This window comes from Octopus bimaculoides, chromosome 13, assembly GCF_001194135.2.
Source record: "Octopus bimaculoides isolate UCB-OBI-ISO-001 chromosome 13, ASM119413v2, whole genome shotgun sequence".
NCBI lineage: Eukaryota > Metazoa > Mollusca > Cephalopoda > Octopoda > Octopodidae > Octopus > Octopus bimaculoides.
Genome location: NC_068993.1, coordinates 763,982 through 780,799, shown reverse-complemented (window position 1 = coordinate 780,799; position 16,818 = coordinate 763,982). Strand labels below are relative to the sequence as shown.

General features: G+C 34.7%; 1 protein-coding gene across 6 annotated transcripts in view; it reads right to left on the bottom strand.

Moving 5' to 3' along the window:
* Positions 1–726: 726 nt before the first annotated feature.
* LOC106871439 (neurocalcin homolog) overlaps positions 727–16,818 on the bottom strand; it is a 41,586-nt gene continuing 25,494 nt past the window's right edge. For 3 of the 6 annotated variants that reach the window (XM_014917901.2, XM_014917900.2, XM_014917903.2), the window contains 3 exons: positions 9,483–9,555; positions 7,358–7,756; positions 727–2,861 (listed from right to left, as the gene is read on the bottom strand). In XM_014917901.2, the coding sequence (XP_014773387.1) occupies positions 2,664–2,861; positions 7,358–7,735 (576 nt within the window). In that variant the 5' untranslated portion in view covers positions 7,736–7,756; positions 9,483–9,555 and the 3' untranslated portion in view covers positions 727–2,663. The remainder of the gene's footprint in view (positions 2,862–7,357; positions 7,757–9,482; positions 9,556–16,818) is intronic. The other 3 variants (XM_014917899.2, XM_014917905.2, XM_014917902.2) reach the window with 1 other exon arrangement.

The following is a 16,818-nucleotide window of genomic DNA, read 5'->3' as shown; positions in this document are numbered from 1 at the left end:
GCAGCTTTAGAAGTAATTTTTTTATAGGTATGTTTTTCTGTACATTTTGAAAATAAATTCTTTTTTTTTTTAAAGTGCAGCTAATTATACTAGTGCTCAATATCAGAACTAATTGTTTAAATAAACTAAATAATAAATTAATTTATTTCATAAATTTTTTAAAACTTGATTTTAATTACAGAAAAGAACAAATCAACACAAACCTCTTAGTTTATTAAACTTAAGATTTGCATTAAAGCACATATTAATAAATAATAATATGTATGGAAACCTTTAATAATTTTATTTGGAATCTAGTATATTAAATCTATTTTGATTTTTAGGTTTTTTTTTTTTTTTTGGCATTAATTTACAACAGCAGAGATAAGTATTAGAAAGTAGAAAGTTAAATAATTACTTATCAATTGTTAGTAGAAATATTACTTTAGGTCTAATGATTATATGTTAAAGGTAAATGTAATTATCACTAATAAGACACCTTGAAAATATCAGAAGAAAAAAAATAAGAAATTAGAAATTGGTTAATAACCAGCAAGATTAACGTCTCCCAGAAAAAGTAACTATTTTTCAGCCAACTTAATTCGAATGGAATTGAAAGGAGTTTTTGTGGAGGCAGAGTAAGGTATACTGTGGAACAACTAAACTTGGGAATTAGGTGTCAACAGAAAACAGAAACAGAATAAAAAGAAATCTAACAATTTCAAGGTTCAGAAAGGGAAAAAAATGTCAATTTTAGCAGAAGCAATTTTTTTTTTAATATTTACACAGATAAAAGTATTTTTTCATTTTACTTCTTTTTTTTTATTAATGAATTCAGTTGTTCAACAGTAAGAGAAATGAAAAATATATGCAAACATCTGATATGAGATATAATGAGAAAGGGTAAAGCTTCGTTAAAATTTGTGTAATGAGAAATGATTAACTCTTAAGCCTAAATAACGCAGCAAAAAAAAAAAATAAATAAAACTATACCTCCTCCCCTCCATTTTAAAATTGAAATTTGAATAAAGCAAAAAAAGTTTAAGCTAAAAGTTTACAATTCCATATTGTTAAAATATTGAAATCTTTTATTGAGTTAATAATAATAATAATAATAGTTAAAATGAAATCTTAAAGATGAACAAAATCACATAGGCTTTCTGAAAAAAAAAAAAAAAAGATTTATATCATACATAAAGCACTAGAAGATGTCTCCATGTATAAACTAGAATTTTTCTGGGTTTTTTTTTTTTTTTTCTTAAAGAACAAAATAACATTTTTAACAAACAATTCAGGAATAAAGATTAGTCAAGGTCACAACATTTTGTGACTGGAATGATTAACAATATTCTCTAGCTAATCCAATTAGCAGAGTAAGTGGGAGCACTGAGAAATTCACGGCTGATTTAGTTTCAGGGTTAAAAAAAAAAATTTTCTTTAAAGTGGGGGGGAACTAACAGCAGAGTCTTGGAGTCAATGGGAGAAAAGCAGGAATTAATGTAAAAACTAAATCTCTACCAAAACGATGATAGCCTACGACAAAGGTAGAACTGTTGCAGTTTATAATAAACAGGTGCTTCATAATTATCATCATTATCAGAGAGTTAATTAATTATAAAAGGTAGAAAGACTAAAAGAATGGAAAACAGAAAAAAATGATCCGTAATTAAAACCAAAAGATAATTTAAACAAACGACTCCTTTCAATTAATGAAAGCTGTCAGCCAGTTTATCATTTTTTAAATTCTGTTGATAATCTACAAAATCCTATTTTAGTATTTAATTCTGTACAAAGGGCACATAGCAATATATATTTTTTATAATTTAAAATAAATTTAAATATTTTAAATTCAGTTACCTTAACATTAAATGTTTTTGTCATCAACTGAAATTGTTTTAAATGTCTTGTGAAAGGAATTCAGGATTTTATTTTTAAAATTGCCTCTTAAGCTTATTACTTTTACGCTTTTAAGCTACATTTTTTTTTTAACAATATTTTTTTTTGTCTTATTATAACTGAAGAATTCATATTTCATGATGTCAAAGACTCGAAATCTAAACCTACTAGTCAAAGAATTTAGGTGCCAATTTTATTTTTCAGGAATATATGAATAAATTATAATTTAGAAGTTTTAAAATTGCAAAACATTTTCATTTGTTACTGACTACAGGAATATGTCAAAGTCTAAGGATAATTAGAAAATAATTAAAGATAAAATTAAATACAAAAAAATCTTAAAATCTAAATGATTCAAGATATAGTTTGTAGGAAGGTTTTAATTTACAGCTCAACGTGTAAACAAGCTAACTCTTGCCTGTCTATTTATATATCTAAACTTAAAGTGTTTTTATTAATCAAGATAATGAGAGAATGTCTTGAAATTAAAATTATATTGTAAGATTTATTTAAAGTATGAAGCTGTATCTTCATAAATATGAAAATGTGTTTATGTAATGTTGCTGCATAAAAATTCAGTGTGTTGTGAAGAATGTTCACAAGCTTAGATGTAGGCTGTTCAACCAAACACCAAAAAATCAGCAGTGAGTTTCAGTCTTTACAAACATATCAGATCCAACAAAATGGAAAATACATCTGTATCATTATCATCAAGAACTGCGGCATTTGTTCAGTAGGATGTAAATGACCCAAGGCCGATAGCGCCAAAACAGTATGTTAGAAGATAACTAACTCTGTGAACTCGGATCACACTGCAACAGTCGTACAATTGACGGATCACTTTTTGCTCCTTCAATAAATTCAGCCAGAGATAATTTCCCATCCAAATTTTTATCCATTTGACGAAATATCTTGTCTGTTCGTTTTTCTGGGGTAGACTCATCTTCGGGCATTTTCATGACCGTTCCCACCATTTTGTAAATGGCCTACAATAAAGAATTTTTTTTTTTAAAGAACAAGAGGATAAAGAAAAACCATTATGTTTGTAAACAGAGATATGTATGCACAGATTTGTGTGTGTGTGGATAGAGAGAGAGTAAGAGAGAAAGATGCATATACATACATGTGCGTACACATTATGAAATCAGGAAAATCTCTAGAACATCAAATCCTGTCAAGAATTAGTAAACCGTTTGTCAATACTCAATTTAAAGAACTGTCTGACACAAAGATGGAATAGCTGCCCAAATGTTAGAATTGTTGAGGGTTGGCCTCGACAGACAGACAGCTCTAAAATGGAATTTAGATATTTGATACAAATTAATGGACGACAAAGGAAGAATATACAAGGTTTGTTTCTTCAAAACTGGGAAGGGTTAAAATGAAACTTGGAAAGATAGACTTTCTATGATTGGATCCTCTTCCAGACAATTCCAGGCACGAAAAGCCTCTCCATCCATGCCCAGCCACATTTACTTGGAGCAGATACTTTACCTTTTCTCTGTTTTGGAAGTTGGATCTTGCAGAGGAATCAGAACCGACAGCTCCCTTCCTTCCCCCATTCATTTAATTATACAGTCAACATAACAACAGGGTTGTCTGAATAACAAGCCTCATCGAAACACAATGGAAGGTTTGTAACGTGTAACATCTGGGTCAGAAAAACACTTCTTTCTCTCTCTCTTCTGACTGCATCAGGCACCTTCACACTCCCTTGCACACACATTATTAGAAATAGTCACAGTTGGAAAATGGAACAATTTCCACATTCCGCTATTCCAAAGTTTTATGCCCAAATGACAAATTCCAAATGATGTCAACTGTTAGATTCTTCTGACTCTCTACCTCAAGTGCTGACAACTTCATCATACTGTATCTAATTCTGACTATCTATCTATTATTCTATCTATCTATCTATCTATCTATCTATCTATCTAAACAAACGAAGTTTGCTCATATTCCAAACACAAATAAATGTTTCATCCACATGACTAAGACATTTTCAAATTATTTTTATGCTGTCTTTGTATCTGTGTTAATCTTGGAAACATTCTTTACTGGATCTGGAACCAAATGTCTTTAATTCTTTATTTATTAATGAAACATTACAGAAGGAATAAATCTAAAAGTACCAATAGGTACTTAAATATACCAAGCACATGTCATTCTTCTACATTTCCTAAATTCTTACTTAAAGACATCATTCGAATTCCTTCCTGATAGTACTAACCCTTTCTGGAGGTCCACTGCTCCATTTTTCTAACTAGAAATGAATATTCAACCATTGCAGTCGGACAGTCAAGCACAATCCAGGAAAGAAGAGAGAGAGAGAGGTTGGTTTAATTTCTTTGAAATAAATATGGGTTTCTTATTTAGACTTAAGGTTTGCAATTTTGAGGGGAGGGGGGATTTAGGCACTACCATTAATCTTATGTGATTGAGCCCTGAATAAATGAAAGGCAAAGTTGACTTTGGTAGGATTTGAACTCAAATCATAAGGAGTCAGAAGAAATAGTAGAAGACATTTTCCCCAATGCTCCAACAAAACTTCTGAAAGGAAACAGACATTATTGAAATGGGGTGAAAATAAGCAACAGCGAGCATTTCTGTGTGGTTGTGTGGTGGAAGTGAGGGGAGAGCAAAGAAAACATAAGAGAGGAAAGGGAGGAGTGAACACAAGAACCAAAGTAGGAGTGAGAGAGAGAGAAATAGCGGGGGGAGGGGGGTTTACTTTATGAATGTCAAATTGGTGCAGGTTTTGTATGTCACTCATACCAACATCTTAACAACACAGTTAACACAATTATATTGTGGTGAAGGTGGTAATGGATTCCAAACGAACACCACACTCCTGATAACTGAAGGTAATAATAATAATAATAATAATGATGATAATATTAACAATAAAGGACAGTGTGAGATTAGTGCAAGACATATCAGTGTCAAGCAATAGATTGGTTGGTGTTAGGGCTAAATTCCATTACAGGTTTATTTGGCTTTGTATCAAGGTTGGGGAGCAGGGTGGAGGCTCCAGGGGTGGACTATAGTCTGTGCTCTGCTATATATAAATATTACCTTTTGGGAATCTACTAAAATGAACATCTTCAGTGGAGCATAGCAAACCTCTTTGTGGATGAATGGTTTGAAAATCAGACAAAACTGAACACCAAAAATAAGAACATAATAAAGATCGTTCCATCTGTGAAGTCAACTCTTAGAATATTTCAGTTGAAGTTGAGCCAAGAAATATGATGTGTAAAATGGTAGAAGAAATTGGCAGAAGCACAGAGTTTCTTGGCATTGAGACAGTCAAGAAGGAGGAGATAAAACTTGATAAAGAGTGAGATTAGCTGAAAAGAAAAAAAATGAAATTGTCAACTGGAGATTTTATTTGGTTTTTCTTTTTTTAAAGTGGATGTCATAAAAGCAATCAATTCCTTAATATACAGGGGCAGAAGGGCCAAAAGGTTCATGCATTGGCACCTCTCAAAGTTTCACTGGTACCATTCCATGAAACTTTTGGTCATTGGGTCACTCTGTAACTTCTGCTGATTTATAATAAAATATACAGGGTGTGATAGGTAAATTGCTGCCATTTTATATTTTTAATTTTGCACATGCGCATCGTTTGTTTTTGATTTTGTCAACTACACAGTATGGTAGGGTCAGTTGGGCACCGTCTGTGAGAAAAAAAAACAGCACCATGATGCAATAAACACATACACACACACACATCATCATCATCATCAAATGTCTGTTTTCCAAGCTGGCAGGAGTTGGACAGTTTGACAGGAACTAGCAAGACCAGGGCTGTACCAGGCTCCATAGTTTGTTTTGGTTTGGTTTCTACAACTGGATGCCCTTTCTAACACCAGCCATTCCATGGAGTGTACTGGATGTTTTTGACACAGCACCAGCACCAATGCTTTTTACGTGGCACTTTGGTTTTAGGATCTCAATTCTGCTGTGGTGGGCAGGTCTTCCTGAGTACAGCAATGTGCCACATATCTCGGTCCGCTGTCATCTCTTTCATAGGGCTCAGTGTTTTGAGATCAGCCTTCACTACCTCATCCCGTGTCTTCCTAGGTCTCCCTCTTCCACAATTTCCCTCCATTTTAGTTATCATCACTTCTTTATGCAGTTGTCATCAACCATCCACATCACATGACCAAACCAGTGCAGTCTTCTCTCCTGCACGGAGCATCTAGTTCCTCTTATGCCTAACTTCTCTCTAAGTACACCAGTGCTCTGTTGCACACGTACACTGACACTACACAGCCGACGGAGCAGAATACACACATATTCACTCTGTATTTGTAAAATGCACAGCGGACAAGTTGAGATGGGTCTACAACTGACAAAAGCAATCCCATTTTTACCAAACACATGTAGAATTTACAATACAAGGGACAGGGCAAATGTCATGGGGATGTGGGGGGGGGGCTGATTGTTTAGAGGGTTTTGTTTTTGCTTTGAAATTAAATATTTAAAACCAGATACAATATTTATATTTTAAACTTATTTCTAAAAAATCTGTTGGGATTAAATTACAAGGAAGGAAGGAAGGACATTGTGCTATGAGTGAGGAGAAACATGGCTGATGATGTACCAAGGTTCAATAGAATTTCATTAGAGAAGTCCTTGCCTTCTTTTGTAATTTAACGTAGAGGACACAATTCTATGTAAATATTTAAAAATCTAATATGTTGGATGAAAGAGAAAAGAAATAATAATAACAATAAACCACTGCACAAAACTTTTGTTTGATTAAAATAATCTGTTATTTTTTCTTTCAAAATATGAGAAAGAGATGTTTGTAAAACGGCTTTCAATGGAAAAAGGTGCTGCTGGGTGAGAAATGATAATGAGTGGAGTTAGGATTAGGATTAATAATCAAATTCTGGGATGATATTTAGAAGGAGAACATAGTTAAACGGAAGAGAACCAATTTTAAAGAAGGGTTAGTCGAGGTGGAATCTGTTTGGGAGACAGGAGAAGAGAGATAAATGGAAAAAGTTTCAGCATTATGATATACAGAAGCACATTCGAAAGAACGATAGAGGCGTTAATAAGAAAAAAGACTATTTTAAACCAGAAAAAGTAGTTTGCAATAGAGATTGTGTTAAGACAAATGATATTTTCTCACGTGTGGGTTGCAAATGTATAAATTATATTGAACGATAACATAGTAAGGAACAATTCTTTACACAAGCGTTTACATTTTTTTAAAAAATAGTTAAACTAGGCAGATGTACAAAATGATTTTAAATGCATTAATTCCAATAATCTTTTAAAGCAACAAAAATAAGAAACAAATTTAACAAATGTTAGGAATATTAAGGAAGGTAACAGCAGGAGAGTTACTACATGGAGTTACCTACCTTGGATTAATCTCTAGACATTTTAGTAACAAGTGTTTCAAGAATGACTGAATTTTGTTAGATTAAGTTTTACACAAAACGATTGGGAAAATCATACTTACAGTGACTATCTCAAGCATTTCCTGGCGAGAGATATAACCATTTCCATCAACATCATACATGGTGAACGCCCAGCGTAACTTTTGCTCAAGTTTCCCTCTTGATGTCACACTCAAAGCACAAATAAATTCACGGAAATCTATTGTACCATCTGCATTTGTATCAAAAGTACGAAATACATGTTCTGCAAATTTTGAAGCATCCCCATAAGGGAAGAAGTTTCCATATATTTTTTTAAATTCTTCAACTGATAAATTCCCACTCGGGCAATCTTTCAAAAAGCCTTTATACCATTCTTGTAGTTCCACTTCAGAAAATTCTGTATTTCTGCGCAAATCTTCAAGAACCTCAGGCTTCAGCTTACTGTTTTGTTTCCCCATACTGCTTTCACAAAAACCAAACTGAAAATAGATGAAAGCATTATCTCATCATCAACCTGATCTGCTAGAACAAATATTATATACAGCTAGAAATATCACCACCATACCAGTGGAGACTTCTTTCTTGCACACAACACGAGGCTGCTAATGTCTAGTTTCCCTCCCAACACAACAACCATGCAGCCTCCGTCCGACCACTCAATCTCACTCTCCCCTACACTGATACAACTCAACAAATGTAAACTCCATGCAGCCCCTAAGCTGGGAAGAAATTGCAAGTATTTCTCCAGAAAATCACACTTCCCCTTACTTAAAAATTAAAAGACCACTGTCTTATTGTAGCTGCCCATCCAAAAAGGCAGTGAAGGTTGGCCCTGGATTAGCCAATATCACCTGTGGTGGGCCAATGAGGAAGTCTCATCTACTCAATTTATTATTATTACATTTAATCTGTTTCATCTTTTGATGCCAAAGATGAAAGGATTCTGTTATTTTGATCATTTTGGCAAATCCCCACCCCACCCCCACTGTTGGAAACTAGTGCCCTCTATGCATCATTTAAGGAATTAAACCTAAAGTGCAAGATTATTTACGTGTTAGTTCCATGCATGGATGGATAGCATGAGAATTGTCTTGGAGTAAAAAGAAGAGTTTTACTACTTACTGTATCCACTGATAGTTGAAGAATAATAAAAAGAAAAGCACTTGAAGAATTCCTGAAGTTACATCTGAAAGCTTAAGGATAATGTTAAGGACTTTAATGGCATCAATAGTTTACATTCCAACTGTATTTTCTTTGGTTCATATGTGATGAGATCAATAAGGGATTTTCTCAACTGTATAGTCAGCTTGCTTTGAATTGCTTACTATTTAGGCATCTAATTGAAGACAATCCTTTAAAATCAATTGAATTCCTTTGTATGGTTCAGAAATATGGACACTTCCTAAAAGGTTTCCAAAAATCAAAAGACTATCAGGTAGCTGTTAGACTTGGTTTCCATGAAGGGCATAAAACCTTTCATAGAAAACCCACCTAACACTGAAACTCATGGAACTTTTCCATTCCTCTCTCAAATAGTGACACAATGTAGAGTACAATTTGTTGGGTACTGCTTTAGGGGTTATCATTTGTGTTTTGGAGACCTCAGCCACCTGGTGAGAAAAATCACCAACTCTCTTATCAAGATGTAACCACTTGAGATTCAGAATGTGACATGCAAGACCTTGTGATGTGATAATGTAGGATCATGAGTTTTGGAGAGGAGTTGTGAGGACTGTCTCAAATGGAGGGAAGGGGTTACTTCTGAGGATGATGGCACTTCTGTCTGGCTATTTGATCTGCTAGACAAAAAGAGAAACCAAATCTCCCTCAAATCACACCCTACCTTCATAAAGAAAGGTTTCATAAGAAATTGAGAGAACCAATAGAGCATAGGCTATGAATAAATATGATACAAGTCAGACAATTACAGGGGAAGAGTATAGCTAAGAGCCAACCGCTATACTTGGCACTCATTGACCAGGAGAAAGTCTAAAACAGAGGACCCTGTTCTGTAGCTAGATGGATGAGTTTAAGACCAGCTATCTACAGGAACTTCAGTTTGCTAATAACCAAGTTCTCATAGATATGTTTAAGGATTAGAGAAGAAATACCAAATATGGAATTAAGAGGTCATAAAGTAAACCCTGCCAAAACTAAATTGTTGGCAGTGCAAGAAGCACCCATAAAATAAATTCCTTGAAATACCTGAAAGGCTCCCTAAAAGTAGTCAACAGCTTCTGTTACTTAGATGGCCTAATCAGCGGTGGAGGTGAAAGTTCTGAAAGTAAAGCACAGAAAAGAAAATGTTGAGAGATCTATTATAACATCTCCAGGCAATAAAAGGGTTCTCCTTAAATTGTTTGAGACATGAGTATGGAATGTGATGTTGAAGGGTAGTAAAAAGTGAACATTGGGTGCAGAGAGCCTATGAAGATGAGAAAGAAATGAAATGAGCAGCATGGATGTGCAATGTTAGTGTGACTGAACGACAGAGCATAAATGAGTTGAGAGAGAGAGAGAATAAAGAACAACTGACTGAAAAGGAATCAGGTGTAAGGAGTAAGAGAGAGAGAGAGAGAGAGAGAGAGAGAAGATGGTGGTGGTACAGGCAGGTGATGTAGAAGAATGATAGCAATTTGTGAAAGAAGTGCCAATGGAAGGAATCTAGAGACATGAGAAAAAAGACATGGGAAATGGTAAAAGGTGGAATCAGGATGCTGAACCTCAAAAATGAGGTAAGGACTTGCAACAGGTCAGGAACTGATAAAGACTTGTTCAACTCCTACAAGCATGGAAGGAAAGATGTAGATGACTCTGTGATCACAGAGATTCCAGGTTATATTTACAATGTGGAGTCAGCAACAAAGATGAATAATGAAGCCAATAACTGGAAATGTCTAAAAGACAACCTACTGAAGGCATAGTAACCACAATAAGAAGAGGATGGGACACACTGAGATAGTCTCTTACTTCAAGGAACAACAGAAGGCTTCTCCTATGAACAAAGTTGTACGAGACTCGTAGATGAAGTGTGTTGTTGCAAAGGAACTGGAAGCGAGTATTGAATAGTGGGGGATGTATAAAGGGTGGACAGGAAAAGAAAAAGAAAAGAACAGCCTACTCCATTGAATTATCATCATTTAACATCTGTTTTCCATGCTGGTGTCCTGTTAATTAGGGTCTATGAATGATGGGCACAGGGAAGCTGAGAGAAAAATTCTTTATAAGTGGATCAGATGTCGTCGTCGTTTGTGCAAGAGAAAAGACTGCACTGGTGCGAACATGTGATACATCATCATCATCATCATCATCATGGATGAGAGTAGAATAAAGAAGTATCAGGAGATCCCTGTAGAAGGAAACAATGGAAGAGAAAATAAGGACCAGTTGAACACTGGGGGTTGATGTAATCGACTTACTTCCTCCCCCAAAATTGCTGGCCTTGAGCCAAAATTTGAAACAGTAATTTGTTTTTTAATAAAATATCAAATACTCATTACTGATAAAGCTTCTCTACACTTTAAAAATGATTAGTAAGAGAGGTTAATTACACTCAGCTCCATGAAGATAAAAGTGTTTACTGTAGAGAGTTTCAACTCTGTTAATATATTAACAGGATAGAGCATATCTGATGGACACTGAATTATTATCTTCCTTTTCCATTTCTCTATAAACTGTTAGGAACTGAACAGGTCTCCCAATATCTGCTCACCACCACCCATCCACCCAGCAACAGAGAAACAACAGGCCAACTCTGTAGTGTCGGGGAGTGTTGTTATTTTTATGGCTGTCCATAGATGTCGCCCCGATCACTGACAATTTCATGGCATGGGTACAGTTCACTGAAATGTCACTGATAAGACTGAAGAGTTTCCTCTAAAATTCACTGTATACATATATACATACATACTTTATATACACAAATATAAAGCCTCAATGCCTATCTGTTCTAAAACGTTTTCACAATTCCTCAGTGAATCTTTAGCAAAATTTATGAATACTTACAAAACCATCCTACAATGCATGAAGAAGAAAAAACAATTTGAAAAATTCCCTGGGGGTAATATCTGTGCATTTCATGCTCAGCTGGCATGCACCCACCCACAGCCTGAGATATATATATATATATATGCCTTTGACTTCAACAAACTATCACCATGACAACAACAAAAGAAGACAGACCTTGTTATAAATAAACAATGCTTCAACTTTTATGTTTCCAAAGAGAGAGAGAGAAGGAGAGAGAAAGAGAGAGAGAGGGAGAGCGAAAGAGAGAGAGAGAGGGAGAGCGAAAGAGAGAGAGAGATTCTTTATATTTCCTTTTCCTTAGCTTGTTACAAAGTTACATCTTACACAAAACAGTTGTTATCTGCTGCTAAAATAAAAAGAATCCTGTCAAAGAGATTGTGTTTTACTCATCCACATTGCCAATATTATTATAGCCAAGGTTTTACTATAACATGTATTGTAAAAGACAGAAAACACTGTACTTATACACTGAAGAAAATTTACTCAATAAAATCCACTAAACTTATTATTAGTCGTCATGTGAATCTAACATGGAATTTTATGGAACTTAACTTCAAACGTCCGAAATATACACAATAAAATTTGTTACTTGAAACCATCTGCCATTTCCAATTAAATCTGAACTGTTACTTTTAAGTCATATTTGATCAGAACATCAATAAAAAGGTCTTCCGCTATTTCTTTTACCACTAAATTCTTTCACAGTTTGTTTACAGATTGAAATTTAGGTTAAGAACTCTGCTGCACACATTAAAAGACATTAAAACCTCACAGCTCAACATTTTAATCCATTTACAACCCATCGCCACCAAATTGGGAATAATATGACCTAAATTGTTGTTTGCCACTCAATTTTTTTACAATTTTCTATGGAATTACATGAAAATATATTGATTACCGTAATATTGTTTTAGTCATTTTACTTTCAGTGCCTCCACAGGTTGGGGATCTATTTATGACAGCCGTAAACAATTTTGTGTTTTATAGTTTTTATTGCTTGAAAAGAAAGGAATCAGAGATCAAAATTTGCAACAAATACAGTGCTGTCTGCTTGGCATCATTTCCGATTTTCTATTACATGGGATGAGTTTGGAGAAAGGACTGCCAGGAAATCCAGGTGGAGGAAAACTGGGGAAGTGTAAGATCAAGGTAGACATGGACAGTGATGGAAGCTGATTTTAGGGTGTTGATAATCACAAAGGAGAAAATAAAAGGGACACAACAAAGGTGAGACACAGTTGGGAAAAAAAAACTGTCCAACCCATGAAAGCATGGAAAAGCAAACAAAGGTGATGATGATGATGATGATGAATAGAATGCTTGATTACAAGTTTCATGCATTAGTTTACTGTTCACACCAATATACATTTGCTCTGTGTGTGTGTGTGTGTGTGTGTGTGTGTGATTGGCCTATTAGAAAGCCATGACCAAGACAAGTGTTGTTCACAAAATACAGGATATAAAAACAAAAAAAAATAAGCCACACTTTGTTATGGCAGGGCTGGGCACCTTTGCCATAAATAATAATGTAGACTAGCTCAGTGTTTTCAGGGTGTGAAGGCCAGTGAAATAGAAATGTATGTTACTTGAAAATCAAGGGTTGGTGACTGGAAAGGCATCTGACTAAGGGTACAGCTTCAATAAGTTTTAGCCCAGTTTCTACAGCCAGAGATGCCCTTCCTAACATCAATCACTTGGCAGGGAGAATTGGGGATGCTTTTTCATGGTGTCACCAGCACTAATGGGGTCAGTCTTGTAAACCACAGGGTGCAAGATAAGGGTAATGAAGAGGAGGGACCTGTATTATAACACAGGTTCTATGTTTTACCCTCACCATTTGACATCTGTAGAATATGTTTAGACATTATGACAGACTTATTAGAAGATAGGACAGAACTTTTCATTACCATTTCCAGAACAGTCTACAAGACCAGAAAGACCGAGTTGTCACTATTAAAAGAATATTTAGAAACAACTATTAACGGAGAGGAAGAAAACTAAACTAGAGCTGCTAAGGAGAGAGTAACGAAGATTCAGATATCAGTAATTAGTTGCAGCAAAAGATGGTAGCAAGTTATTGGAAGTTTGTATGACACGTAGAGAAGAAGTATTTGCACAAAACATTTGGTACATCTCCAGATGCCACACAAACTGATCTAAATTAACCAACTTTAATTAATGATCTTTTCCATTAATTTCCTTTTTGTTTTTTTTATTTGTTGGCAGAGAGTTTGACTAGAATGTCAGCAACAGGTGGGCTACAATTCCCAGATGAGACGCTCGGGTTCTCTACGGGCCTGACTTTTTCTAAAAATGCTTAAAATTTAATAGATTTGTGAGCCAATGAGCAGCTGATGGCTTTTAGATAGCCTTTTGTGTCGCAACTTAATTTTTACTTATGTAAGGAATACCAGTGATACATAGGGGTATTTTTATATGTCAGATAGATGTGGTCCATGGGCAGATGTAAAGCAAAATTCCACAGAAGGCCATTATAAAAATTAGTTGTTGGTCTCTGAACTACATTAACACTGATAAGGACTTCAACTTGGTTTTCGACTAACTTTAAACGTTATTTTTACATTGCAAGAAGCTTTGTAAAGAACACAGCAGCAGTTTTGCTGGGATTTTCTTAACATTTCAGAGGAAAACTGTGTGGAGAATCTTCTGGTGTTGAGGAGAGGGAAAAAACAACAGACAACCTCAATATTTCTCACATCGATATTCTTCCATTTCTAACTGCAAACAAATGCCCGGGTAGCTGTCGATTGATTCATAATCTTTTCTTAACCTCCACGTTAGAGTTGCAGAATATTATTTTATAGTGATTGGATTACAATGTGCCATGGTGTGTGTGTGAGTGTGTAACTGTGAGTGCATGTGTGTGAGCCATCTGTTAGAAAAATCAATGGACCAACAACAGCTTACGTTAACTCTACTAAGTATGATACATGAAGCTAGTACAACTCTATTTTGGATCGGGTGCTCTAAAGAAGTTTTGCATTTAAAAAACTATTTGGTACTTTTAATCAGAAGGAATAAAAGTGAGAAATGCTGTAATGTGGTTTAAAATGAAAAAACGATAAGAGTGACATTGTAAAGATTAAAGTATGTTTTTTTTGGGGGGGTTTTTTCTCGTCATCTAATCTGCACACATCACTAACAACAGGAAGGTAAGCTTGTTCAGTATGTAGTGGAAGAGTAAGTAGAAACACTAGACTCAATTGCAGTGCAACTAATGGATGGAGAGGACAATTGCATTAGCAGCAGCCTGACACTGCACTCACTTTGCAAGTCTTCAAATTGCATTAACTCAGTTGAGAGAACAGCAAAGTCATTGAGAAAGACCATCACCTGAAGGAACAAATTGACTATAGCTAGCAGAACACACACACACAGAGATATATATATGTGTATATATACAGAGAGAGAGAGAGAGATCCTTTGTTAATCGAAGCAATTTAATCAAGCCGACAAACCAGACAAGTAATAATAAGATGACCATCTCAGCTGCACTGACTTGAAGAGATTAACAAAATATTTACAATCTGCACACATACAGGACAAACAAATGATCTCACCAGTGACAAGATCCTTTAATCCATTGGTCACATTGATTAAAATAAAACTATTACAACATCAAAAACAAATATAACAGGTTAATTGCAAAAGAAACCTGTTATTTTCTTGTGTAGCACAGACTGCAACAGCAGTAATAGCAGTAAGGTGAAGGGAAAAGAATAAAAGTTGGGTTACATTTGTAATGTGACCTTTATGGATAGACTAGATTTCCTTGAGCTTCAAATGCTTTCCGTGCTGTCAGGAGTGAACTGAAACTGCTGACTCACATTTCATGCGATGACAAATAAATGAACAGGCTGACATTGGAGTTGGTAGTTCTCTTGAGGCAGCTGAGGTGGTTAAAAAAACCTCACCAGAAACATCTGTCTTCCAGAGTTCAACATGGAAATCAAAGTCAACGGCTGTAGAGTCTTTAGTCAATAAAGATTTAATGAAGATAGTTTCAATTTTAAAAATAGACGAGGGTGTTTGGTAACCTGGAAACATTACTATTAGGAAGTAATAGACAAAATTGAGATAATGGAATAGATGGGAAGGAACAGCTGAAGAGAAAGAAATATCATCCAAGAAAAAAAAGATTCTCAAATTTCAGTGTCAAAATACAGGTAAATAATTAGAAAGGACTGTAAACTATTCTATATTAAAATTAATGAGAGTATTATAAAATAATTAAGATTACAGTCTATTATATTCTTTATTAACACTCATGAAAGTCATACAAAATAATAATACTGACTTTTTTTTTTTTTTTTTTTAATTATCAGTTTGCTCAAAGTGCAATGAAAATTCTTAAGTCTTATACAGGAAATTATGGAACAGAAATTTACAGAAAAATAATTCAGTTGTTCAAATTTTTGTAAAAGATAAGTTTGCTTTAAAAAGGATTCGTAATTTAAGAATAGAGGGTTATCAAAGGATTTGGGATTATGTCCAGCAAAACAGTATTCTCAGAAATACAGAAATCATTTGGAGGAAGAATTAGAAAACGTTAGTGCTCCAAGCAGCTGAGATATATGGAAAGATACTGTACAACAAAGCCATAGTTACAGTAAGGTGAGGAGACTTGAGATGTTCTATGTACCATGTTAGATTCTAGAATAATCTTTAACCCTTTACCAGTTAAACTAACCACATCTGGTCCAAATATTCCACCTGTTTTATGTTCAAATTAACCAGATCTGGCCTCTCACACCTACCCTAAAATGTTGTTCTAAAAATAAACAATCAAAATCTTAAAGCTACAAGACAATCCATGATTAATTCAAAACAATGGGAATAAATAAGGATTACATTCGATAATATAAATGCTAAAATATCTACAAATGTCATGGGTTCAATCATAATGTGTATCTACAATGTTTTGGGTTCAATCACAATGTGCAGCACCTCAAGTTAACCAGTGGCTTCAGTGTGAAATATGGCAAATGGAAACTTTGTGCAAGTCCTTGGTGTGTGTGTGTGTGTGTGTGCAGTACTCAACTTTGCAATGAAGGAGGTGTGTTTGTCTACATATCAGTTCTCCAACAAACACACCCTCACACTCATGCTATAACCATACCACAACACACACACACACAGGTCGGAGGTTATAGAAAAATGTCTGTCTGTCTAACATCAAAATATTAAGCTGTTTACTGTATTTTATATTGAATTTCATGGATTCAATTAGCATCATTATAATGAATTGGTGGGAATTATTTTTAATATTTATAGTTTTAGCATGGATACATGGAGCATATTCTTGACGTGTGCGCACACACACACACACACATTATATATGTACATACAAATGTGGATAGAGAAACAGATACACCTGTATTAAATAGACACAGACATTCCTGAAGTGTATACACAGACATATATGTAATAAATCTCCCCCCACTCCAAATATGTATCCAAAAGATACATATTGGTGGGGGGGGGGTTCATT